This window comes from Salmo salar, chromosome ssa05 (assembly GCF_905237065.1).
Source record: "Salmo salar chromosome ssa05, Ssal_v3.1, whole genome shotgun sequence".
Taxonomy (NCBI): Eukaryota; Metazoa; Chordata; class Actinopteri; order Salmoniformes; family Salmonidae; genus Salmo; species Salmo salar.
Genome location: NC_059446.1, coordinates 867,501 through 894,857, shown reverse-complemented (window position 1 = coordinate 894,857; position 27,357 = coordinate 867,501). Strand labels below are relative to the sequence as shown.

Below are 27,357 nucleotides of genomic sequence, written 5' to 3'. Positions count from 1 at the left end.
GCCTCCTTGCTCACACACGCTTTGAGCGTTCTGCCCACAAATTGTCTATGGGATTGAGGTCAGGGCTTTGTGATGGCCACTCCAATACCTTGACTTTGTTGTCCTTAAGCCATTTTGCCACAACTTTGGAAATATGCTTGGGGTCATTGTCCATTTGGAAGACACATTTGCGACTAAGCTTTAACTTCCTGACTGATGTCTTGAGATGTTTCTTCAATATATCCACATAAGTTTCTTTCCTCGTGATGCCATCTATTTTGTGAAGTGCACCAGTCCCTCCTGCAGCAAAGCACCCCCACAACATGATGCTGCCACCCCCGTGCTTCACGGTTGGGATGGTGTTCTTCGGCTTGCAAGCGTCCCCGTTTTTCCTCTAAACATAACGATGGTCATTATGGCCAAACAGTTCTATTTTTGTTTCATCAGACCAGAAGACACTTCTCCAAAAGGTACGATCTTTGTCCCCATGTGCAGTTACAAACCGTAGTCTGGCTTTTTCATGACGGTTTTGGAGCAGTGGCTTCTTCCTTGCTGAGCGGCCTTTCAGGTTATGTCGATATAGGACTCGTTTAACTGTGGATATAGATACTTTTGTACCCGTTTCCTCCGGCATCTTCACAAGGTCCTTTGCTGTTGTTCTGGGATTGATTTGCACTTTTTGCACCAAAGTATGTTCGTCTCTAGGAGACAGAACGCGTCTCCTTCCTGAGCGGTATGACGGCTGCGTGGTCCCATGGTGTTTATACTTGCGTACTATTGTTTGTACGATGAACGTGGTACTTTTCTGAGGTCTTGGCTGATTTATTTTGATTTTCCCATGATGTCAGGCAAAGAGGCACTGAGTTTGAAGGTAGGCCTTGAAATACATCCACAGGTACACCTCTAATTGACACAAATGATGTCAATTAGCCTATCAGAAGCTTCTAAAGCCATGACATAATTTTCTGGAATTTTCCAAGCTGTTTAAAGGCACAGTCAACTTAGTGTATGTAAACTTCTGACCCACTGGAATTGTGACACAGTTAATTGTAAGTGAAATAATCTGTCTGTAAACAATTGGTGGAACAATTACTAGTTTGTTAACAAGAAATTTGTGGAGCGGTTGAAAAACGAGTTTAAATGACTCCAACATAAGTCTATGTAAACCTCCGACTTCAACTGTATGTAACAACACAACTGCTCATTGCTTTCTCTCTGTCTCCACACCTCTCCCTCTCTTCCCTTTCTCCCTCTCTCTCCTCCCCTGTCTTTCCCTCCCTCTATCCCCTCTCTCCCTCCTCTCTCTCTCTCCCTCTCTCCCCCCTCTCTCCCTCCCTCTCTTCCCCCTCTCTCCCTCTCTCCCCCATCTCTCCCTCCCTATCTCCTCTCTCTCCCTCTCTCCCCCTTCTCTCCCCCCTCCCCCCTCTCTCTCTGTCCCTCCCTCTCTCTCCCTTCTCTCCCCCTCCCCCCTCTCTCCCTCCCTCCCTCTCTTCCCCCTCTCTCCCTCTCTCCCTCCCTCCCTCTCTTCCTATTTCCTCTCTCTCCCTCTCTTCCCCCATCTCTCCCTCCCTATCTCCTCTCTCTCCCTCTCTCCCCCTTCTCTCCCCCTCCCCCTCTCTCTCTCTCCCTCCCTTCCTCTCTCCCTTCTCTCCCCCTCCCCCTCTCTCTCTCCAGATACTAACAGTAATGGTTTTATCTGTGACTTGGAGCTGACTGAGCTGTTTAAAGAAGCTAACCTACCGTTGCCGGGATACAAGGTCAGAGAGATCATTAAAAAACTGGACCGCAACAAAGACAACCAGATCAGCTTCGACGAGTTCCTCTCGGTGAGTCCCAACACACACACACACACACACACACACACACACACTAGGGGCTAGGGGTTGTTTATGGATGGGACCCTAAGTCTGCATAGGGCTTAGTAAAAGGTTGTTTCTGAGTCTGCACACTAAACAGCTTCCATTCTGTTGGTCATGTTGAGTCACTAAACAGCTTCCATTCTGTTGGTCATGTTGAGTCACTAAACAGCTTCCATTCTGTTGGTCATGTTGAGTCACTAAACAGCTTCCATTCTGTTGGTCATGTTGAGTCACTAAACAGCTTCCATTCTGTTGGTCATGATGAGTCACTAAACAGCTTCCATTCTGTTGGTCATGTTGAGTCACTAAACAGCTTCCATTCTGTTGGTCATGTTGAGTCACTAAACAGCTTCCATTCTGTTGGTCATGATGAGTCACTAAACAGCTTCCATTCTGTTGGTCATGTTGAGTCACTAAACAGCTTCCATTCTGTTGGTCATGTTGAGTCACTAAACAGCTTCCATTCTGTTGGTCATGTTGAGTCACTAAACAGCTTCCATTCTGTTGGTCATGTTGAGTCACTAAACAGCTTCCATTCTGTTGGTCATGTTGAGTCACTAAACAGCTTCCATTCTGTTGGTCATGTTGAGTCACTAAACAGCTTCCATTCTGTTGGTCATGTTGAGTCACTAAACAGCTTCCATTCTGTTGGTCATGTTGAGTCACTAAACAGCTTCCATTCTGTTGGTCATGTTGAGTCACTAAACAGCTTCCATTCTGTTGGTCATGTTGAGTCACTAAACAGCTTCCATTCTGTTGGTCATGATGAGTCACTAAACAGCTTCCATTCTGTTGGTCATGTTGAGTCACTAAACAGCTTCCATTCTGTTGGTCATGTTGAGTCACTAAACAGCTTCCATTCTGTTGGTCATGTTGAGTCACTAAACAGCTTCCATTCTGTTGGTCATGTTGAGTCACTAAACAGCTTCCATTCTGTTGGTCATGTTGAGTCACTAAACAGCTTCCATTCGGTTGGTCATGATGAGTCACTAAACAGCTTCCATTCTGTTGGTCATGTTGAGTCACTAAACAGCTTCCATTCTGTTGGTCATGTTGAGTCACTAAACAGCTTCCATTCTGTTGGTCATGTTGAGTCACTAAACAGCTTCCATTCTGTTGGTCATGTTGGGTCACTAAACAGCTTCCATTCTGTTGGTCATGTTGAGTCACTAAACAGCTTCCATTCTGTTGGTCATGTTGAGTCACTAAACAGCTTCCATTCTGTTGGTCATGTTGAGTCACTAAACAGCTTCCATTCTGTTGGTCATGTTGAGTCACTAAACAGCTTCCATTCTGTTGGTCATGTTGAGTCACTAAACAGCTTCCATTCTGTTGGTCATGTTGAGTCACTAAACAGCTTCCATTCTGTTGGTCATGTTGAGTCACTAAACAGCTTCCATTCTGTTGGTCATGTTGAGTCACTAAACAGCTTCCATTCTGTTGGTCATGTTGAGTCACTAAACAGCTTCCATTCTGTTGGTCATGTTGAGTCACTAAACAGCTTCCATTCTGTTGGTCATGATGAGTCAGGATCTGATGTCTGGCAGGCTGCCATCTTGGACTGAGTCTACACAGTCCTCACATCACACCACCCAGTACCACTTAATATGAATACCTCTAAACACAGACAGACACACACACACACACACACACACACACACACACACACACACACACACACACACACACACACGCCATGTCTTATAGGCTGTCAGTGTTTCAAGTAGAGGTCGACCGATTATGATTTTTCAACGCCGATACCAATTACCAACGCCGATTTTTATTTTATTTATTTGTAATAATGACAATTACAACAATACTGAATGAACACTTATTTTAACTTAATATAATACATCAATAAAATCAATTTAGCCTCAAATAAATAATGAAACATGTTCAATTTGGTTTAAATATTGCAAAAACAAAGTGTTGGAGAAGAAAGTAAAAGTGTAATATGACCCATGTAAAAAAGCTAACGTTTAAGTTCCTTGCTCAGAACATGAGAACATATGAAAGCTGGTGGTTCCTTTTAACATGAGTCTTCAATATTCCCAGGTAAGAAGTTTTAGGTTGTAGTTATTCTAGGAATTATAGGAGTATTTCTCTCTATACGATTTGTATTTCATATTCCTTTGACTATTGGATGTTCTTATAGGCACTTTAGTATTGCCAGTGTAACAGTATAGCTTCCGTCCCTCTCCTCGCTCCTACCTGGGCTCGAACCAGGAACACATCGACAACAGCCACCCTCGAAGCAGCATTACCCATGCAGAGCAAGGGGAACAACTACTCCAAGTCTCAGAGCGAGTGACGTTTGAAACGCTATTAGCGCTCACCCCGCTAACTAGCTAGCCATTTCACATCGGTTACACCAGCCTAATCTTGGGAGTTGATAGGCTTGAAGTTGTAAACAGCGCAATGCTTGAAGCACAGCGAAGAGCTGCTGGCAAAACGCACGAAAGTGCTGTTTGAATGAATGCTTACGAGCCTGCTGCTGCCTACCACCGCTCAGTCAGACTGCTCTATCAAATCATAGACTTAATTATAACATAATAACACACAGAAATACGAGCCTTAGGTCATTAATATGGTCAAATCCGGAAACTATCATTTCGAAAACAAAATGTTTATTATTTCAGTGAAATACGGAACCGTTCCGTATTTTATCTAACGGGTGGCATCCCAAAGTCTAAATATTGCTGTTACATTGCACAACCTTCAATGTTATGTCATAATTACGTAAAATTCTGGCAAATTAGTTCGCAACGAGCCAGGCGGCCCAAACTGTTGCATTTACCCTGACTCTGCGTGCAATGAACGCAAGAGAAGTGACACAATTTCCCTACTTTAATATTGCCTGCTAACCTGGATTTCATTTAACTAAATATGCAGGTTTAAAAATATATACTTCTGTGTATTGATTTGAAGAAAGGCATTGATGTTTATGGTTAGGTACACGTCGGAGCAAAGACAGTCCTTTTTCGCGAACGCGCACCACATCGATTATATGCAATGCAGGACAGGCTAAACTAGTAATATCATCAACCATGTGTAGTTAACTAGTGATTATGATTGATTGATTGTTTTTTATAAGATAAGTTTAATGCTAGCTAGCAACTTACCTTGGCTTCTTACTGCATTCGCGTAACAGGCAGGCTCCTCGTGGAGTGCAATGTAAAGCAGGTGGTTAGAGCTTTGGACTAGTGAACCGTAAGGTTACAAGATTGAATCCCCGAGCTGACAAGGTAAAAATCTGTCGTTCTGCCCCTGAACAAGGCAGTTAACCCACTGTTCCCCGGTCGGCCATCATTGAAAATAATAATGTGTTCTTAACTGACTTGCCGAGTTAAATAAAGGTGTAAAAAACAAAAAAACTACAAATTTGGCCAAATCGGCGTCTAAAAATACCGATTTCCGATTGTTATGAAAACTTGAAATCGGACCTAATTAATCGGCCATTCCGATTAATCGGTCGACCTCTAGTTTCAAGCAGCCAGGGTTCATGGGAACGACTTCTGGCTGTCAGTGTTACAAGCAGCCAGGGTTCATGGGAACGACTTCTGGCTGTCAGTGTTACAAGCAGCCAGGGTTCATGGGAAGGACTTATAGTCATTTGTTTGAATTTGCATTAGTTTTTTCAGAGTGGCTTCGGATCCAACTTTTCTGGACCCCTGTCCCTGACAGCTAGGTCCTGAAGCCTCTGTGCATGTGCAGAATTCTTCGGTCTCTGTTCTACTCGTAGAGAACAGGCTACTCTGGTGAATGGTGCTAGTTTAAACCAATTAGATCATAGCTGAAATACTTGATGATTTTATTGAAAATAACAGAAGTGAATATACACGGAATAACTCAAGAAGATCCCCGTCAAACTGATTAAATCAAATGGTTGGTATGCAGATGGACTTTTTCAACTGTAAAACTGGAAGAATTATCATTCACGATTGACAGTGAGAAATGTGAAGAGGGGGACCACAGAAATGTGAAGAGGGGGACCACAGAAATGTGAAGAGGGGGGGACCACAGAAATGTGAAGAGGGGGGGACCACAGAAATGTGAAGAGGGGGGACCACAGAAATGTGAAGAGGGGGGGACCACAGAAATGTGAAGAGAGGGTGACGACAGAAATGTGAAGGGAGGGTGACCACAGAAATGTGAAGAGAGGGGGACCACAGAAATGTGAAGAGAGGGGGACCACAGAAATGTGAAGAGAGGGTGACGACAGAAATGTGAAGAGAGGGGGACCACAGAAATGTGAAGGGAGGGTGACCACAGAAATGTGAAGGGGGGACCACAGAAATGTGAAGAGGGGGACCACAGAAATGTGAAGCGGGGCACCACAGAAATGTGAAGAGGGGGACCACAGAAATGTGAAGAGGGGGACCACAGAAATGTGAAGAGGGGGACCACAGAAATGTGAAGAGGGGGACCACAGAAATGTGAAGAGGGGGGGACCACAGAAATGTGAAGAGAGGGTGACGACAGAAATGTGAAGGGAGGGTGACGACAGAAATGTGAAGGGAGGGTGACCACAGAAATGTGAAGAGAGGGGGACCACAGAAATGTGAAGAGAGGGGGACCACAGAAATGTGAAGAGAGGGTGACGACAGAAATGTGAAGGGAGGGTGACCACAGAAATGTGAAGGGAGGGTGACCACAGAAATGTGAAGGGGGGGACCACAGAAATGTGAAGAGGGGGACCACAGAAATGTGAAGCGGGGGACCACAGAAATGTGAAGAGGGGGACCACAGAAATGTGAAGAGGGGGACCACAGAAATGTGAAGAGGGGGACCACAGAAATGTGAAGAGCAGGACCACAGAAATGTGAAGAGGGGGGGACCACAGAAATGTGAAGGGAGGGTGAAGGGTGACCACAGTGATGTGACGAGGTCGTCCTATCAGACGTGAGACTGGCTCGGTCTGGTGATGAGGTCATCCTATCCGACGTGAGACTGGCTCATGGTCTGATGGTGAGGTCGTCCTATCAGACGTGAGACAGGCTCATGGTCTGATGGTGAGGTCGTCCTATCAGACGTGAGACAGGCTCATGGTCTGATGGTGAGGTCGTCCTATCAGACGTGAGACAGGCTCATGGTCTGATGGTGAGGTCGTCCTATCAGACGTGAGACTGGCTCATGGTCTGATGGTGAGGTCGTCCTATCAGATGTGAGACAGGCTCATGGTCTGATGGTGAGGTCATCCTATCAGACGTGAGACAGGCTCATGGTCTGATGTTGAGGTCGTCCTATCAGACGTGAGACAGGCTCATGGTCTGATGGTGAGGTCGTCCTATCCGACGTGAGACTGGCTCATGGTCTGATGGTGAGGTCGTCCTATCAGACGTGAGACTGGCTCATGGTCTGATGGTGAGGTCGTCCTATCAGATGTGAGACATGTATAACGTGTGTTATACAGATTGCCAAGGAGCTGAAGGGTGATGACATAGCTAAGAGCTTCAGAAAGGCCATCAACAGGAAGGAGGGGATTCTGGCTATAGGAGGAACCAGTGAGCTGTCTAGTGAAGGAACACAACACTCATTCTCAGGTAGCACCAGCGTCTGAGTGTGTTATTAACCCAGTGTGTTATTAACCCAGTGTGTTATTAACCCAGTGTGTTATTAACCCAGTGTGTTATTAACCCAGTGTGTTATTAACCCAGTGTGGTTGTGTTATTAACCCAGTGTGTTATTAACACAGTGTGTTATTAACCCAGTGTGGTTGTGTTATTAACCCAGTGTGTTATTAACCCAGTGTGTTATTAACCCAGTGTGGTTGTGTTATTAACCCAGTGTGTTATTAACCCAGTGTGTTATTAACCCAGTGTGTTATTAACCCAGTGTGTTATTAACCCAGTGTGGTTGTGTTATTAACCCAGTGTGTTATTAACCCAGTGTGTTATTAACCCAGTGTGTTATTAACCCAGTGTGTTATTAACCCAGTGTGGTTGTGTTATTAACCCAGTGTGTTATTAACCCAGTGTGTTATTAACCCAGTGTGGTTGTGTTATTAACCCAGTGTGTTATTAACACAGTGTGTTATTAACCCAGTGTGTTATTAACCCAGTGTGTTATTAACCCAGTGTGGTTGTGTTATTAACCCAGTGTGTTATTAACCCAGTGTGTTATTAACCCAGTGTGGTTGTGTTATTAACCCAGTGTGTTATTAACCCAGTGTGTTATTAACCCAGTGTGTTATTAACCCAGTGTGGTTGTGTTATTAACCCAGTGTGTTATTAACCCAGTGTGTTATTAACCCAGTGTGGTTGTGTTATTAACCCAGTGTGTTATTAACACAGTGTGTTATTAACCCAGTGTGGTTGTGTTATTAACACAGTGTGTTATTAACCCAGTGTGTTATTAACCCAGTGTGTTATTAACCCAGTGTGGTTGTGTTATTAACCCAGTGTGTTATTAACCCAGTGTGTTATTAACCCAGTGTGTTATTAACCCAGTGTGGTTGTGTTATTAACCAAGTGTGTTATTAACCCAGTGTGTTATTAACCCAGTGTGTTATTAACCCAGTGTGGTTGTGTTATTAACCCAGTGTGTTATTAACCCAGTGTGTTATTAACCCAGTGTGTTATTAACCCAGTGTGGTTGTGTTATTAACCAAGTGTGTTATTAACCCAGTGTGTTATTAACCCAGTGTGTTATTAACCCAGTGTGGTTGTCTTGTAGAGGAGGAGCGGTACGCGTTTGTTAACTGGATCAATGCAGCCCTGGAGAAGGACCCTGACTGTAAACACGTCCTGCCTATGAACCCCAATACCCCAAACAGCTTGTTCACTGCTGTAGGAGATGGCATCATCCTCTGGTGAGAACACACACACACACACACACACACACACACACACACACACACACACACACACACACACACACACACACACACACACACACACACAAACACGCACACATTGTTTTTCTGTCGTCTTAGCAGACGCTCTTAATCCAGAGCGACTTACAGGAACAATTAGGTTTAAGTGCCTCACATCACCATCCCTACCAGTTGACTGCAATGTCTCTCCTGTTGTCCTGTCTGTCTCTCCTGTTGTCCTGTCTGTCTCTCCTGTTGTCCTGTCTGTTCTCCTGTTGTCCTGTCTGTCTCTCCTGTTGTCCTGTCTGTCTCTCCTGTTGTCCTGTCTGTCTCTCCTGTTGTCCTGTCTGTCTCTCCTGTTGTCCTGTCTGTCTCTCCTGTTGTCCTGCAGTAAAATGATCAACCTGTCAGTGCCAGACACCATTGATGAGAGAACCATCAACAAGAAGAAGCTCACTCCCTTCACCATACAGGTGGGTCCAAGAGCTCTAAACGCTAATGTTGTAAATTACTATTGTAGCTGGAAACAGCAGATGGAATATGGAATATCTACACTGGCGTACAGATCCCCATTATCAGCAACCATCACTCCTGTGTTCCAATGGCACGTTGTGTTAGCTAATCCAAGTTTATCATTTTAAAAGGCTAATTGATCATTAGAAAACCCTTTTGCAATTATGTTAGCACAGCTGAAAACTGTTGTTCTGTTTAAAGAAGCAATAAAACAGTCCTTCTTTAGATTAGTTGAGTATCTGGAGCATCAGCGTTTGTGGGTTCGATTACAGGCTCAAAATGGCCAGAAACAAAAGACCTTTCCTCTGAAACTTGTCAGTCTATTCTTGTTCTGAGAAATGAAGGCTATTCCATGTGAGAAATTGTCAAGAAACTGAAGAATTTGTACAACGCTGTGTACTACTCCCTTCACAGAACAGCGCAAACTGGCTCTAACCAGAATAGAAAGAGGAGTGGGAGGCCCCGGTGCACAACTGAGCAAGAGGACAAGGACATTAGAGTGTCTAGTTTGAGAAACAGACGCCTCACAAGTCCTCAACTGGCAGCTTCATTAAATAGTTCCCGCAAAACACCAGTCTCAACGTCAACAGTGAAGAGGCGACTCCGGGATGCTGGCCTTCTAGGCAGAGTTCCTCTGTCCAGTGTCTGTGTTGTTTTGCTCATCTTAATCTTTTCTTTTTATTGGCCAGTCTGAGATATGGCTGTTTCTTTGCAACTCTGCCTAGAAGGCCAGGGTGTTTTGCTGGACTGTTGTCTGGGTCTGGTTGAGGGGGTGTTGTTGTGCTGGACTGTTGTCTGGGTCTGGTTAAGGGGGTGTTGTTGTGCTGGACTGTTGTCTGGGTCTGGGTCTGGTTAAGGGGGTGTTGTTGTGCTGGACTGTTGTCTTGGTCTGTGCTGACTGGAGTGTAATCACCTGCTGTTCCAGCTCCACCTGTCTTACCTCCAGCTGGGTGAATGTATCCTTCATTTCAGTGAGGGGGTAGTACTCTGAGGTTGACTTTCCGCTGGGGGGGTTGTTTAAGGAAGAGGTCTGGTCTGACTTGCTCGGGGCGGGGGAGTCTTCCTCAAGAGAGAGCTTCTCCTCTTTGATTTTGTTGACGTTGCGCTGCACTAATACCGTTCCAGACTTGTAAAGGTTGACATTGGCTGACTCAGAGTCCTCGTTGTCTATGAGTTTTCACCCGTCGCTAACAGAAGGGTAGTGTGTTAATATAGCACTGTGCCATGCCAGGGGATGGTCCGTGTGGAAGATTAAGTTGCTTACATTCCCATTTTTTGAAGCAAAACATGTCTCTGGATTGTCTATGGGGAGCTTCTTTTTGTAGTCTTTCCGAGCTTCTCATTTTTTACATCCAAGGGGTACGGTATTGAGAGGACCTCTGGGAAGCCATGGAGCAGGGAGGGAAACTCTGCTGCCATTGTTGGGCTCAAGGGCTTTGACACCTCTCACTTCACACCTCAGTGCTAATTGCAGCTGTATCTTTTCTGTCCTAGCAAGCTTGGTAGCCTTAGCTTAGCATTCAGTCCTTATAAAGTAAAATGGATTATTTTGTAATTCATTTTTCTTCTTGGCTTTAAAAGTAGCTGCAGACTAAACATGACTCATTCAGTTCCAGGTTGGATGGTGTTTTCAGGTTTCTGTTGTGTTTCTTTTGCTGGTCGTTGGGAATAACAATCTTTGGTTGTAGGAATCCTTCCTGGTAATTTGTCCAAAAATCAGGTTGTAGGTTTGGCGTTTTGATTTGAAGTGAAGGTTATGATGTATCCAATTCTAAATCTATCTTATTTTGTTTGTTGTAAAAACATGCAAAAGATTTCAATTAATCTGCTCATGACCTCTCTCTCTCTCTCTCTCTCTCTCTCTCACTCCTTTCCCCTACAGGAGAATCTCAACCTGGCTCTGAATTCTGCCTCTGCTATTGGTTGCCATGTAGTGAACATTGGAGCTCTGGATCTGAGAGAAGGGAAACCCCATCTGGTACTGGGCCTGCTGTGGCAGATCATCAAGATAGGGCTGTTTGCTGATATAGAACTCAGTAGGAACGAAGGTACACACACACACACACACCATACACACACACACACACACACACACATACACACACACACACACACACACACACACACACACACACACACACACACACACATACACACACACACACACACACACACACACACACACACACACACACACACACACACACACACACACACACACACAAACACACACAAACATACACACACACAGAGTATACAACGTGTGTGTGTACTGTGTGTGTGTGTGTGTGTGTGTATGGTGTGTGTGTGTGTGTGTGTGTGTGTGTGTGTGTGTGTGTGTGTGTGTGTGTGTGTGTGTGTGTGTGTGTGTGTGTGTGTGTGTGTGTGTGTGTGTGTGTGTGTGTGTGTGTGTGTGTGTGTGTGTGTGTGTGTGTGTGTGTGTGTGTGTGTGTGTGTGTGTGTGTGTGTGTGTGTGTGTGTGTAGCCCTAGCTGCGTTGCTGCGTGAGGGAGAGACTCTGGAGGATTTGATGAAGCTGTCTCCTGAAGAGCTTCTCCTCCGCTGGGCTAACTTTCACCTAGAGAATGCTGGCTTCAGCAAGATCAACAACCTCTCCTCTGACATCAAGGTAACCTCTGACCTTTATCCTCTTTTCCTAAACACAATCCTAACCCAAGTTCAACATCATTAAATGATCTGAGTCACCAACCTACTGCTTAATGCTACAAGCCGAAGTGCAGCCTCTCAACAGTACATTACATGATACCTACCGAGATACCGACCAGAGAATAACTCCCTTACTGCCTGCCCTGCTCAGTTCCCTCTCTCTCTCTCTCTCTCTCTATCCCTCTCTATCTCTCTCTCTCTGTCTCTCTCTCTCTCTCTCTCCCTATCTCTCTCTCTCTCTCTCTTATTTATATATATATATATACAGTTGAAGTCGGAAGTTTACATACACTTAGGTTGGAGTCATTAAAAATCGTTTTTCAACCACTCCACAAATTTCTTGTTAACAAACTATAGTTTTGGCAAGTCGGTTAAGACATCTACTTTGTGCATGACACAAGTCATTTTTCCAACAATTGTTTACAGACAGATTATTTCACTTATAATTCACTGTTTCACAATTCCAGTGGGTCAGAAGTTTACATACACTAAGTTGACTGTGCCTTTAAACAGTTTGGAAAATTCCAGAAAATGATGTCATGGCTTTAAAAGCTTCTGATAGGCTAATTGGCATCATTTGAGTCAATTGGAGGTGTACCTGTGGATGTATTTCAAGGCCTACCTTCAAACTCAGTGCCTCTTTGCTTGACATCATGGGAAAATCAAAAGAAATCAGCCAAGACCTCAGGAAAAAAAATTGTAGACCTCCACAAGTCTGGTTCATCCTTGGGAGCAATTTCCAAACATCTGAAGGTACCACGTTCATCTGTACAAACAATAGTACGCAAGTATAAACACCATGGGACCACGCAGCCGTCATACCGCTCTGGATGGAGACGCATTCTGTCTCCTAGAGATGAACGTACTTTGGTGTGAAAAGTGATAATCAATCCCAGAACAACAGCAAAGGACATTGTGAAGATGCCGGAGGAAACGGGTACAAAAGTATCTATATCCACAGTAAAACGAGTCCTATATCGACATAACCTGAAAGGCCGCTCAGCAAGGAAGAAGCCACTGCTCCAAAACCGTCATGAAAAAGCCAGACTACGGTTTGCAACTGCACATGGGGACAAAGATCGTACCTTTTGGAGAAGTGTCTTCTGGTCTGATGAAAAAAAAAATAGAACTGTTTGGCCATAATGACCATCGTTATGTTTAGAGGAAAACGGGGGAGGCTTGCAAGCTGAAGAACACCATCCCAACCGTGAAGCACAGGGGTGGCAGCATCATGTTGTGGGGGTGCTTTGCTGCAGGAGGGACTGGTGCACTTCACAAAATAGATGGCGTTATGAGGCAGGAAAATTATGTTGATATATTGAAGCAACATCTCAAGACATCAGTCAGGAAGTTAAAGCTTGGTCGCAAATGGCTCTTCCAAATGGACAATGACCCCAAGCATATTTCCAAAGTTGTGGCAAAATGGCTTAAGGACAACAAAGTCAAGGTATTGGAGTGGCCATCACAAAGCCCTGATCTCAATCCTATAGAAAATTTGTGAGCAGAACTGAAAAAGCGTGTGCGAGCAAGGAGGCCTACAAACCTGACTCAGTTACACCAGCTCTGTCAGGAGGAATGGGACAAAATTCACCCAACTTATTGTGGGAAGCTTGCGGAAAGCTACCCGAAACGTTTGACCCAAGTTAAACAATTTAAAGGCAATGCTAACAAATACTAATTGAGTGTATGTAAACTTCTGACCCACTGGGAAAGTGATGAAAGAAATAAAAGCTGAAATAAATCATTCTCTCTACTATTATTCTGACATTTCACATTCTTAAAATAAAGTGGTGATCCTAACTGACCTAAGACAGGGAATTGTTACGAGGATTAAATGTCAGGAATTGTGAAACTGAGTTTAAATGTATTTGGCTGAGGTATATGTAAACTTTTGACTTCAACTGTATATATATATATATGCAGAGCCTTGGGAAAGTATTCAGACCCCTTGATTCTTTCCACATTTTGCTAGGCTAAAAAAAATTATGTTTCATCCCTGTCAATCTACACACAATACATAATGAAACTAATAATAAATAATAAACTAACTAATTACATAATGAAAAAAACTATTTAAAAAAAATATATATATATATTTTCTTTTTTTTTTATGAAATAACTGAAATATCACATTTCCATCAGTATTCAGACCCTTTACTCAGTACTTTGTTGAAGCACCTTTGGCAACGATTACAGCCTCGGGTCTTCTTGGGTGTGACGCTACAAGCTTGGCACACCTGTATTTGGGGAGTTTCTCCCATTCTTCTCTGCAGATCCTCTCAAGCCCAGTCAGGTTGGATGGGGAGCGTTGCTGCACAGCTATTTTCAGGTCTCTCCAGAGATGTTTCAATCAGGTTCAAGTCCGGGCTCTGGCTGGGCCACTCAAGGACATTCAGAGACTTGTCCAGAAGCCACTTCTACGTTGTTTTGGCTGTGTGCTTAGGGTCCTTGTCCTGTTGGAAGGTGAGCCTTCGCCCCAGTCTGAGGTCCTGAGCGCTCTGGAGCAGGTTTTCATCAAGGATCTCTCTGTACTTTTCTCCGTTCATCTTTCCCTCAAACCTGACTAGTCTCCCAGTCCCTGCCGCTGAAAAACATGCCCACAGCATGACGCTGCCACCACCATGCTTCATTGTAGGGATGGTGCCAGGTTTCCTCCAGACGTGACGCTTGACATTCAGGTCAAAGAGTTCAATCTTGGTTTCATCAGATCAGAGAATCTTGTTTCTCATGGACTAAGAATCTTTACGTGCCTTTTGGCAAACTCCATGCGGGCTGTCATGTGCCTTTTACTGAGGATTGGCTTCCGTCTGGCCACTCTACCTGATTGGTGGAGTGCTGCAGAGATGGTTGTCCTTCTGGAAGATTCTCCCATCTCCACAGAGGAACTGTAGAGCTCTGTCAGAGTGACCATCGGGTTCTTGGTCACCTCCCTGACCAAGGCCCTTCTCCCCAGATTGCTCAGTTTGGCCGGGCGGCCAGCTCTAGGAAGAGTCTTGGTGGTTCCAAACTTCTTCCATTTAAGAAAGATGGAGGCCACTGTGTTCTTGGGGACCTTCAATGCTGCAGAATTGTTTTGGTACCCTTCCCCAATCCTGTTTCGGAACTCAACGACAATTCCTTCAACCTCATGGCTTGGTTTTTGCTGTTACATGCGCTGTCAACTGTGGGACCTTATATAGACAGGTGTGTGCCTTTCCAAATCATGTCCAGTCAATTGAATTTACCACAGGTGGACTCCAATCAAGTTGTAGAAACATCTCAAAGATGATCAATGGAAACAGGATGCACCTGAGCTCAATTTAGAGTCTCATAGCAAAGGGTCTGAATACTGATGTAAATACGGTATTTCTGTTTAAAAAAATATATAAATGAGAATATTTGTCATCGTGGGGTATTGTGATGTCATCATGGGGTATTGTGATGTCATCGTGGGGTATTGTGATGTCATCGTGGGGTATTGTGATGTCATCGTGGGGTATTGTGATGTCATCATGGGGTATTGTGTCTCATTTATCTGTCTCTATCTCCCTGTCTGTCTCCCTCTGTCTCATTTATCTGTCTACCTGTCTGTCTCTGTCTCTCTTTCCCTGTCTGTCTCTGTCTCATTTCTCTGTCTCTCTCTCCCTGTCTGTCTCTGTCTAATGTCTCTGTCTACCTGTCTGTCTAATGTCTCTGTCTCTGTCTAATGTCCCTGTCTAATGTCTCTGTCTACCTATCTGTCTCTGTCGAAAGTCTCTGTCTAATGTCTCTGTCTCTGTCTAATGTATCTGTGTGTCTCCTGCCATGCTTCAGACAGTATCAGACTTCTTTAACTTAGTGAAGGTACCTTAACGAATTTTACACTCTCTTTGACATCAACGTCCTTCCTTATGATTTAATGTATTTCTCTGATTTCAATTCCCGGGATGTTTATATGTTCTGTGTTTTCCTGAGGAGTATAACACAGTGTTTCCTAGCTGGAGAGTAACTCTGTGTCTGTCTCCTGCAGGACTCCAGGGCTTACTATCACCTGCTGAACATGATCGCTCCTGACGGCAGCAAAGAGGGCGAGCAGCGAATTGAGATCAACATGTCTGGATACAATGTGAGTCAAATCAAAATCAAAATCAAATCAAATGTGAGTTCCCCTTTAAATCAACATGTCTGGATACAATGTGAGTTCCCCTTTAAATCAACATGTCTGGATACAATGTGAGTTCCCCTTTAAATCAACATGTCTGGATACAATGTGAGTTCCCCTTTAAATCAACATGTCTGGATACAATGTGAGTTCCCCTTTAAATCAACATGTCTGGATACAATGTGTGTTCCTCTTTAAATCAACATGTCTGGATACAATGTGAGTTCCCCTAAATCAAAATCGTCTGGATACAATGTGAGTCCCCCTTTAAATCAACATGTCTGGATACAATGTGAGTTCCCCTTTAAATCAACATGTCTGGATACAATGTGAGTTCCCCTTTAAATCAACATGTCTGGATACAATGTGTGTTCCTCTTTAAATCAACAGTGTGTGTGTGTGTGTGTGTGTTCCACATCACTGTGAGTGATTTAGATAGCCTCTGTAGGACTGTAATATTGTAATGGCCCTTCACAGCTGCTGTAGCCTTACCCTCAGAGCTCCAGGTGTTGTAGCCCTACCCTCAGAGCTCCAGGTGCTGTAGCCCTACCCTCAGAGCCCCAGGTGTTGTAGACCTACCCTCAGAGCTCCAGGTGTTGTAGCCCTACCCTCAGAGCTCCAGGTGTTGTAGACCTACCCTCAGAGCTCCAGCTGCTGTAGCCCTACCCTCAGAGCTCCAGGTGTTGTAGCCCTACCCTCAGAGCTCCAGGTGTTGTAGCCCTACCCTCAGAGCTCCAGCTGCTGTAGCCTTACCCTCAGAGCTCCATGTGTTTCCAGCCACTACGGTCTCTGTAGGCCTACCCTCAGAGCTCCAGCTGCTGTAGCCCTACCCTCAGAGCCCCAGGTGTTGTAGCCCTACCCTCAGAGCTCCAGGTGTTTCCAGCCACTACGTTCTCTGTAGCCCTACCCTCAGAGCTCCAGGTGTTTCCAGCCACTACGTTCTCTGTAGCCCTACCCTCAGAGCTCCAGGTGTTTCCAGCCACTACGTTCTCTGTAGCCCTACCCTCAGAGCTCCAGGTGTTTCCAGCCACTACGTTCTGTAGCCCTACCCTCAGAGCTCAAGGTGTTTCCAGCCACTACGTTCTCTGTAGCCCTACCCTCAGAGCTCCAGGTGATTCCAGCCACTACGTTCTCTGTAGCCCTACCCTCAGAGCCCCAGGTGTTTCCAGCCACTACGTTCTCTGTAGCCCTACCCTCAGAGCTCCAGGTGTTTCCAGCCACTCCGTTCAGCCTTCCCTCAGAGCTCCAGGTGTTTCCAGCCACTCTGTTCAGCCTTCCCTCAGAGCTCCAGGTGTTTCCAGCCACTACGTTCTCTGTAGCCCTACCCTCAGAGCTCCAGGTGTTGTAGCCCTACCCTCAGAGCTCCAGGTGTTTCCAGCCACTACGTTCTCTGTAGCCCTACCCTCAGAGCTCCAGGTGTTTCCAGCCACTCCGTTCAGCCTACCCTCAGAGCTCCAGGTGTTTCCAGCCACTACGTTCTCTGTTGCCCTACCCTCAGAGCTCCAGGTGTTTCCAGCCACTCTGTTCAGCCTTCCCTCAGAGCTCCAGGTGTTTCCAGCCACTACGTTCTCTGTAGCCCTACCCTCAGAGCTCCAGGTGTTGTAGCCCTACCCTCAGAGCTCCAGGTGTTTCCAGCCACTACGATCTCTGTAGCCCTACCCTCAGAGCTCCAGGTGTTTCCAGCCACTCCGTTCTCAGCCTACCCTCAGAGCTCCAGGTGTTTCCAGCCACTCCGTTCAGCCTACCCTCAGAGCTCCAGGTGTTTCCAGCCACTACGTTCTCTGTAGCCCTACCCTCAGAGCTCCAGGTGTTTCCAGCCACTACGTTCTCTTTAGCCCTACCCTCAGAGCTCCAGGTGTTTCCAGCCACTCCGTTCAGCCTACCCTCAGAGCTCCAGGTGTTCCCAGCCACTACGTTCTCTGTAGCCCTACCCTCAGAGCTCCAGGTGTTTCCAGCCACTACGTTCTCTGTAGCCCTACCCTCAGAGCTCCAGGTGTTTCCAGCCACTACGTTCTCTGTAGCCCTACCCTCAGAGCTCCAGGTGTTTCCAGCCACTCCGTTCAGCCTACCCTCAGAGCCCCAGGTGTTTCCAGCCACTACGTTCTCTGTAGCCCTACCCTCAGAGCTCCAGGTGTTTCCAGCCACTACGTTCTCTGTAGCCCTACCCTCAGAGCTCCAGGTGTTTCCAGCCACTACGTTCTCTGTAGCCCTACCCTCAGAGCCCCAGGTGTTTTTTAGCCACTACATTCTCTGTAGCCCTACCCTCAGAGCCCCAGGTGTTTCCAGCCACTACGTTCTCTGTAGCCCTACCCTCAGAGCTCCATGTGTTTCCAGCCACTACGTTCTCTGTAGCCCTACCCTCAGAGCTCCAGGTGTTGTAGCCCTACCCTCAGAGCTCCAGGTGTTGTAGCCCTACCCTCAGAGCTCCAGGTGTTTCCAGCCACTACGTTCTCTGTAGCCCTACCCTCAGAGCTCCAGGTGTTTCCAGCCACTACGTTCTCTGTAGCCCTACCCTCAGAGCTCCAGGTGTTTCCAGCCACTACGTTCTCTGTAGCCCTACCCTCAGAGCTCCAGGTGTGTCCAGCCACTACGTTCTCTGTAGCCCTACCCTCAGAGCTCCAGGTGTTTCCAGCCACTCCGTTCTCTGTAGCCCTACCCTCAGAGCTCCAGGTGTTGTAGCCCTACCCTCAGAGCTCCAGGTGTTTCCAGCCACTACGTTCTCTGTAGCCCTACCCTCAGAGCTCCAGGTGTGTCCAGCCACTACGTTCTCTGTAGCCCTACCCTCAGAGCTCCAGGTGTTTCCAGCCACTACGTTCTCTGTAGCCCTACCCTCAGAGCTCCAGGTGTTGTAGCCCTACCCTCAGAGCTCCAGGTAATGTAGCCCTACCCTCAGAGCTCCAGGTGTATCCAGCCACTCCGTTCTCTGTAGCCCTACCCTCAGAGCTCCAGGTGTTTCCAGCCACTCCGTTCTCTGTAGCCCTACCCTCAGAGCTCCAGGTGATGTAGCCCTACCCTCAGAGCTCCAGGTGTATCCAGCCACTCCATTCTCTGTAGCCCTACCCTCAGAGCCCCAGGTGTTTCCAGCCACTCCGTTCAGCCTACCCTCAGAGCTCCAGGTGATGTATCCCTACCCTCAGAGCTCCAGGTGATGTAGCCCTACCCTCAGAGCTCCAGGTGTATCAAGTCACTCCATTCTCTGTAGCCCTACCCTCAGAGCTCCAGGTGTTTCCAGCCACTACGTTCTCTGTAGCCCTACCCTCAGAGCTCCAGGTTATGTAGCCCTACCCTCAGAGCTCCAGGTGTATCCAGCCACTCCGTTCTCTGTAGCCCTACCCTCAGAGCCCCAGGTGTTTCCAGCCACTCCGTTCTCAGCCTACCCTCAGAGCTCCAGGTGATGTATCCTAGCCCTCAGAGCTCCAGGTGATGTAGCCCTACCCTCAGAGCTCCAGGTGTATCCAGTCACTCCATTCTCTGTAGCCCTACCCTCAGAGCTCCAGGTGTTTCCAGCCACTACGTTCTCTGTAGCCCCTACCCTCAGAGCTCCAGGTGATTCCAGCCACTACGTTCTCTGTAGCCCTACCCTCAGAGCCCCAGGTGTTTCCAGCCACTACGTTCTCTAGCCTACCCTCAGAGCTCCAGGTGTTTCCAGCCACTCTGTTCAGCCTTCCCTCAGAGCTCCAGGTGTTTCCAGCCACTACGTTCTCTGTAGCCCTACCCTCAGAGCTCCAGGTGTTGTAGCCCTACCCTCAGAGCTCCAGGTGTTTCCAGCCACTACGTTCTCTGTAGCCCTACCCTCAGAGCTCCAGGTGTTTCCAGCCACTCCGTTCAGCCTACCCTCAGAGCTCCAGGTGTTTCCAGCCACTACGTTCTCTGTAGCCCTACCCTCAGAGCTCCAGGTGTTTCCAGCCACTCTGTTCAGCCTTCCCTCAGAGCTCCAGGTGTTTCCAGCCACTACGTTCTCTGTAGCCCTACCCTCAGAGCTCCAGGTTGTTGTAGCCCTACCCTCAGAGCTCCAGGTGTTTCCAGCCACTACGATCTCTGTAGCCCTACCCTCAGAGCTCCAGGTGTTTCCAGCCACTCCGTTCAGCCTACCCTCAGAGCTCCAGGTGTTTCCAGCCACTCCGTTCAGCCTACCCTCAGAGCTCCAGGTGTTTCCAGCCACTACGTTCTCTGTAGCCCTACCCTCAGAGCTCCAGGTGTTTCCAGCCACTACGTTCTCTTTAGCCCTACCCTCAGAGCTCCAGGTGTTTCCAGCCACTCCGTTCAGCCTACCCTCAGAGCCCCAGGTGTTCCCAGCCACTACGTTCTCTGTAGCCCTACCCTCAGAGCTCCAGGTGTTTCCAGCCACTACGTTCTCTGTAGCCCTACCCTCAGAGCTCCAGGTGTTTCCAGCCACTACGTTCTCTGTAGCCCTACCCTCAGAGCTCCAGGTGTTTCCAGCCACTCCATTCAGCCTACCCTCAGAGCCCCAGGTGTTTCCAGCCACTACGTTCTCTGTAGCCATACCCTCAGAGCTCCAGGTGTTTCCAGCCACTACGTTCTCTGTAGCTCTACCCTCAGAGCTCCAGGTGTTTCCAGCCACTACGTTCTCTGTAGCCCTACCCTCAGAGCCCCAGGTGTTTTTTAGCCACTACGTTCTCTGTAGCCCTACCCTCAGAGCCCCAGGTGTTTCCAGCCACTACGTTCTCTGTAGCCCTACCCTCAGAGCTCCATGTGTTTCCAGCCACTACATTCTCTGTAGCCCTACCCTCAGAGCTCCAGGTGTTTCCAGCCACTACGTTCTCTGTAGCCCTACCCTCAGAGCTCCAGGTGTTTCCAGCCACTACGTTCTCTGTAGCCCTACCCTCAGAGCTCCAGGTGTTTCCAGCCACTCCGTTCTCTGTAGCCCTACCCTCAGAGCTCCAGGTGTTGTAGCCCTACCCTCAGAGCTCCAGGTGTTGTAGCCCTACCCTCAGAGCTCCAGGTGTTGTAGCCCTACCCTCAGAGCTCCAGGTGTTTCCAGCCACTACGTTCTCTGTAGCCCTACCCTCAGAGCTCCAGGTGTTTCCAGCCACTCCGTTCTCTGTAGCCCTACCCTCAGAGCTCCAGGTGTTGTAGCCCTACCCTCAGAGCTCCAGGTAATGTAGCCCTACCCTCAGAGCTCCAGGTGTATCCAGCCACTCCGTTCTCTGTAGCCCTACCCTCAGAGCTCCAGGTGTTTCCAGCCACTCCGTTCTCTGTAGCCCTACCCTCAGAGCTCCAGGTGATGTAGCCCTACCCTCAGAGCTCCAGGTGTATCCAGCCACTCCGTTCTCTGTAGCCCTACCCTCAGAGCTCCAGGTGTTTCCAGCCACTCCGTTCAGCCTACCCTCAGAGCTCCAGGTGATGTATCCCTACCCTCAGAGCTCCAGGTGATGTAGCCCTACCCTCAGAGCTCCAGGTGATGTATCCCTACCCTCAGAGCTCCAGGTGTATCCAGTCACTCCATTCTCTGTAGCCCTACCCTCAGAGCTCCAGGTGATGTAGCCCTACCCTCAGAGCTCCAGGTGTATCCAGTCACTCCATTCTCTGTAGCCCTACCCTCAGAGCTCCAGGTGTATCCAGACACTCCATTCTCTGTAGCCCTACCCTCAGAGCTCCAGGTGTATCCAGACACTCCATTCTCTGTAGCCCTACCCTCAGAGCTCCAGGTGATGTATCCCTACCCTCAGAGCTCCAGGTGATGTATCCCTACCCTCAGAGCCCCAGGTGTTTCCAGCCACTCCGTTCAGCCTACCCTCAGAGCTCCAGGTGATGTAGCCCTACCCTCAGAGCTCCAGGTGATGTAGCCCTACCCTCAGAGCTCCAGGTGTTTCCAGCCACTCCGTTCGGTCAGCTCTTTCTCTGGGCCTTTGTTGTGTTTGTTGCTTTGTCTACCAAGCTTCTGCAAATAGCTCATTGTTTTGAAGTCTATGAGTTGGAGTGTGGTCTGAAACAGAACAGTCCTTTTCCTGTTTATTGATAACGTTATGCCGCTATGCCAGCTTGTTGTCCTGTTTATTGATAACGTTATGCCAGCTTGTTGTGCTGTTTATTGATAACGTTATGCCGTTATGCCAGCTTGTTGTCCTGTTTATTGATAACGTTATGCCAGCTTGTTGTGCTGTTTATTGATAACGTTATGCCAGCTTGTTGTGCTGTTTATTGATAACGTTATGCCAGCTTGTTGTGCTGTTTATTGATAACGTTATGCCAGCTTGTTGTGCTGTTTATTGATAACGTTATGCCAGCTTGTTGTGCTGTTTATTGATAACGTTATGCCAGCTTGTTGTGCTGTTTATTGATAACGTTATGCCAGCTTGTTCTACTGATGTGGTGTACCTAAAATAACATATTAATAATAATAATACATATGAAAAAAAGTAACAAATAATTGAAGAGCAGCAGTAAAATAACAATAGGGAGGCTATATACAGGGGGTACCGGTACAGAGTCAATGTGGAGGCTATATACAGGGGGTACCGGTACAGAGTCAATGTGGAGGCTATATACAGGGGGTACCGGTACAGAGTCAATGTGGAGGCTATATACAGGGGGTACCGCTACAGAGTCAATGTGGAGGCTATATACAGGGGGTACCGGTACAGAGTCAATGTGGAGGCTATATACAGGGGGTACCGATACAGAGTGAATGTGGAGGGGCAACGGTTAGTCGAGGTAATTCAGGTAATATGTACATGTAGGTAGAGTTATTAAAGTGACTATGCATAGATAATAACAGAGAGTAGAAGCAGTGTAAAATGGGGGTGAATATAAATAGTCTGGGTAGCCATTTGATTAGATGTTCAGGAGTCTTGTGGCTTGGGGGTAGAAGCTGTTTAGAAGCCTCTTGGTACTAGACTTGGCGCTCCGGTACCGCTTGCTGTGTGGTAGCAGAGAGAACAGTCTATGACTGGGGTGGCTGGAGTCTTAGACCATTTTTAGGGCCTTCCTCTGACACCGCCTGGTATAGAGGTCCTGGATGACAGGGAACTCGGCCCCAGTGATGTAAGATGCTCTCAGTGGTGCAGCTGTAGAACTTTTTGAGGACTCGAGGACCACATCTTTTTAGCCTCCTGATGGTGAAGAGGCGTTGTCGTGCCCTCTTCACGACTGTGTGGATGTGTGTGGACCATGATAATTCCTTAGTGATGCAGAGCTATTGCTCGCCGGAGGTAGAGTATCTCATGATAAGCTGTAGACCACACTACCTACCTAGAGAGTTTTCAATCGTTATTTTTTGTAGTTGTTTACAAACCACCACAGTCAAAAGCTGGCACTAAGATAGCATTGAAATGAGCTGTATTACGCCATAAGCAAACAGGATAACGCTCACCCAGAGGTAGCGCTCCTAGTGGCCGGGGACATTAATGCAAATTTCTATCTGCATGTTAAATGTGCAACCAGAGAAAAAAAAACTCTGGATCACCTTTACTCCACACACAGAGACACATACAAAGCTCTCCATTTGGCAAGTCTGACCATAATTCTATCCTCCTGATTCCTGCTTACAAGCAAAAACTAAAGCAGGAAGCACCATTGACTCGGTCAATAAGAAAGTGGCCAGATGAAGCAGATGCTAAACTACAGGACTGTTTTGCTGCACAGACTGGAATATGTTACGGGATTCTTCCGATTGCATTGAGGAGTACACCACATCAGTCATTGGCTTCATCAATAAGTGCATCGATGATGTCGTCCCCACAGTGACCGTACGTACATACCCCAACCAGAAGCCATGGATTACAGGCAACATCCTCACTGAGCTAAAGGCTAGAGCTGCCGCTTTCAAGGAGCAGGACTCTAACCCGGAAGCTTATAAGAAATCCCGCTATGCCCTCAGACGAATCATCAAACAGACAAAGCTTCAATACAGGACTAAGATCGAATCGTACTACACCGGCTCTGACATTCGTCGGATGTGGCAGGGCCTGCAAACTATTACAGACTACAAAGGGAAGCACAGCCGAGAGCTGCCCAGTGACACGAGCCTACCGGACGAGCTAAACTACTTCTATGCTCGCTTCGTGGCAAATAACACTGAAACATGCATGAGAGCACCAGATGTTCCGTAAGACTGTGTGATCACGCTCTCCGCAGCCGATGTGAGTAAGACCTTTATACAGGTCAACATTCACAGGGCCGCAGAGCCAGACGAATTACCAGGACGTGTACTGCGAGCATGCGCTGACCAACTGGCAAGTGTCTTCACTGACATTTTCAACCTCTCCCTGTCTGAGTCTGTAATACCAACATGTTTTAAGCAGACCACCATAGTGCCTGTGCTCAAGAACACTAAGGCAACCTGAAAACACTAAGGCCTTGAAAATGGTCAAAGACTCCAGCCACCATGGTTATAGACTGCTCTCTCTGCTACCGCACGGCAAGCGGTACCGGAGCGCCAAGTCTACCCCCAAGCCATAAGACTCCTGAACATCTAGTCAAATGGCTACCCAGGCTATTTGCATTGCCACCCCCCTCTCCCCCTCTCCACACCACTGCTACTCACTGTTGTTATCATCTATGCATAGTCACTTTAATAACTCTACCTACATGTACATATTACCTCGACTAACCGGTGCCCCTGCACATTGACTCTGTATCGGTACCCCCTGTATATAGCCTGCACATTGACTCTGTACCGGTACCCCCTGTATATAGCCTCCACATTGACTCTGTACCGGTACCCCCTGTATATAGCCTGCACATTGACTCTGTATCGGTATCCCCCTGTATATAGCCTCCACATTGACTCTGTACCGGTACCCCCTGTATATAGCCTGCACATTGACTCTGTATCGGTATCCCCTGTATATAGCCTCCACATTGACTCTGTACCGGTACCCCCTGTATATAGCCTCCACATTGACTCTGTATCGGTATCCCCCTGTATATAGCCTCCACATTGACTCTGTACCGGTACCCCCTGTATATAGCCTGCACATTGACTCTGTATCGGTACCCCCTGTATATAGCCTCCACATTGACTCTGTACCGGTACCCCCTGTATATAGCCTCCACATTGACTCTGTACCGGTACCCCCTGTATATAGCCTCCACATTGACTCTGTACCGGTACCCCCTGTATATAGCCTCCACATTGACTCTGTACCGGTACCCCCTGTATATAGCCTGCACATTGACACTGTACCGGTACCCCTGTATATAGCCTCCACATTGACTCTGTACCGGTACCCCCTGTATATAGCCTCCACATTGACTCTGTACCGGTACCCCCTGTATATAGCCTCCACATTGACTCTGTACCGGTACCCCCTGTATATAGCCTGCACATTGACTCTGTATCGGTATCCCCTGTATATAGCCTCCACATTGACTCTGTACCGGTACCCCCTGTATATAGCCTCCACATTGACTCTGTACCGGTATCCCCTGTATATAGCCTCCACATTGACTCTGTACCGGTACCCCCTGTATATAGCCTCCACATTGACTCTGTACCGGTACCCCCTGTATATAGCCTCCACATTGACTCTGTACCGGTACCCCCTGTATATAGCCTCCACATTGACTCTGTACCGGTACCCCCTGTATATAGCCTCCACATTGACTCTGTACCGGTACCCCCTGTATATAGCCTCCACATTGACTCTGTACCGGTACCCCTGTATATAGTCTCGCTATTGTTATTTTACTGCTGCTCTTTAATTACTTGTTACTTTTATCTCTTGTTCTTATCAGTTTTTTTTTAAAACTGCATTGTTGGTTAGAGCATTTCACTGTAAGGCCTACTACACCTGTTGTATTCAGCATTTCACTGTGAGGTCTACTACACCTGTTGTATTCAGCATTTCACTGTGAGGTCTACTGCACCTGTTGTATTCAGCATTTCACTGTAAGGCCTACTACACCTGTTGTATTCAGCATTTCACTGTGAGGTCTACTACACCTGTTGTATTCAGCATTTCACTGTGAGGTCTACTACACCTGTTGTATTCAGCATTTCACTGTAAGGTCTACTACACCTGTTGTATTCAGCATTTCACTGTGAGGTCTACTACACCTGTTGTATTCAGCATTTCACTGTGAGGTCTACTACACCTGTTGTATTCAGCATTTCACTGTGAGGTCTACTACACCTGTTGTATTCAGCATTTCACTGTGAGGTCTACTACACCTGTTGTATTCAGCATTTCACTGTGAGGTCTACTACACCTGTTGTATTCAGCATTTCACTGTGAGGTCTACTACACCTGTTGTATTCAGCATTTCACTGTGAGGTCTACTACACCTGTTGTATTCAGCATTTCACTGTGAGGTCTACTACACCTGTTGTATTCAGCATTTCACTGTGAGGTCTACTACACCTGTTGTATTCAGCATTTCACTGTGAGGTCTACTACACCTGTTGTATTCAGCATTTCACTGTGAGGTCTACTACACCTGTTGTATTCAGCATTTCACTGTGAGGTCTACTACACCTGTTGTATTCAGCATTTCACTGTGAGGTCTACTACACCTGCTGTATTCAGCATTTCACTGTGAGGTCTACTACACCTGTTGTATTCAGCATTTCACTGTGAGGTCTACTACACCTGTTGTATTGAGCATTTCACTGTGAGGTCTACTACACCTGTTGTATTCAGCATTTCACTGTGAGGTCTACTACACCTGCTGTATTCAGCATTTCACTGTGAGGTCTACTACACCTGTTGTATTCAGCATTTCACTGTGAGGCAGGGGCGAAAATCTGATATCAACTTTGGAGGGGACAATTACATGAAATTTTCTCAAGAGCAGTTCCTGAGGGGGACACCAAAAGTAGTGCTGTAACACATAGCCTACATTGTAATATGGTAAATGTATATTGAGGAACCAAAGAAATAAGGTGTTTGCCGTACTCCTAACTACCGGTACCCAAAACTACACAACTAATCACAACAGCAATACCATTGCCTTTAACAAATCTTAGTTCAGTCACCAGTTTAAGTTGAGAGTGGGGTATCCATGGCATTTTCCAATTATGTAACTATTTTACAAGTCAAAAAATGTTAGAACCTTTCATAATGTTGCCAAACAAAGACTCAACAAACTTACCTGAGACTCCCTGTCTCTGCCAGTCTGTCCCTGCATATCTGTCCCCAACTCTGCTGTCTGTGTGCCATCTGTTGCCTGCTCTGCCTAATGACATCATTGTGAAACATTTCCATTAGAATTTCATTTCTTTCTTATGAACATTTTCTCAACTAGTCTTTGAGATATCAGGCTACTAGGGTTCTTACTTTGCGTTTTGGTGTACTGAAAAATACTCTGATGTCCGTCTTTTATTTTTCTGCCATTTTTCTACCTGGCTGGCTACACACACACACAGTGTGTAGGTTATTTACAGTAGGAGATGGGTTTCTATCATCTTATCTTTTATCATTCTATTTGGGCTTCGATTTAAAA

The 27,357-nt window shown here is 46.8% G+C and overlaps 1 protein-coding gene across 1 annotated transcript in view; it reads left to right on the top strand.

Annotated features, from left to right (window-relative positions):
• The window catches only part of LOC106604087 (plastin-3), a 58,664-nt gene that overhangs the window by 11,999 nt on the left and 19,308 nt on the right, over positions 1 to 27,357 (top strand). Inside the window, exons 3-9 of the mRNA XM_045717795.1 lie at positions 1,654 to 1,805; positions 7,252 to 7,381; positions 8,514 to 8,649; positions 9,044 to 9,125; positions 11,048 to 11,213; positions 11,651 to 11,793; positions 15,820 to 15,915. Coding sequence (XP_045573751.1) covers positions 1,654 to 1,805; positions 7,252 to 7,381; positions 8,514 to 8,649; positions 9,044 to 9,125; positions 11,048 to 11,213; positions 11,651 to 11,793; positions 15,820 to 15,915 — 905 coding nt within the window. The remainder of the gene's footprint in view (positions 1 to 1,653; positions 1,806 to 7,251; positions 7,382 to 8,513; positions 8,650 to 9,043; positions 9,126 to 11,047; positions 11,214 to 11,650; positions 11,794 to 15,819; positions 15,916 to 27,357) is intronic.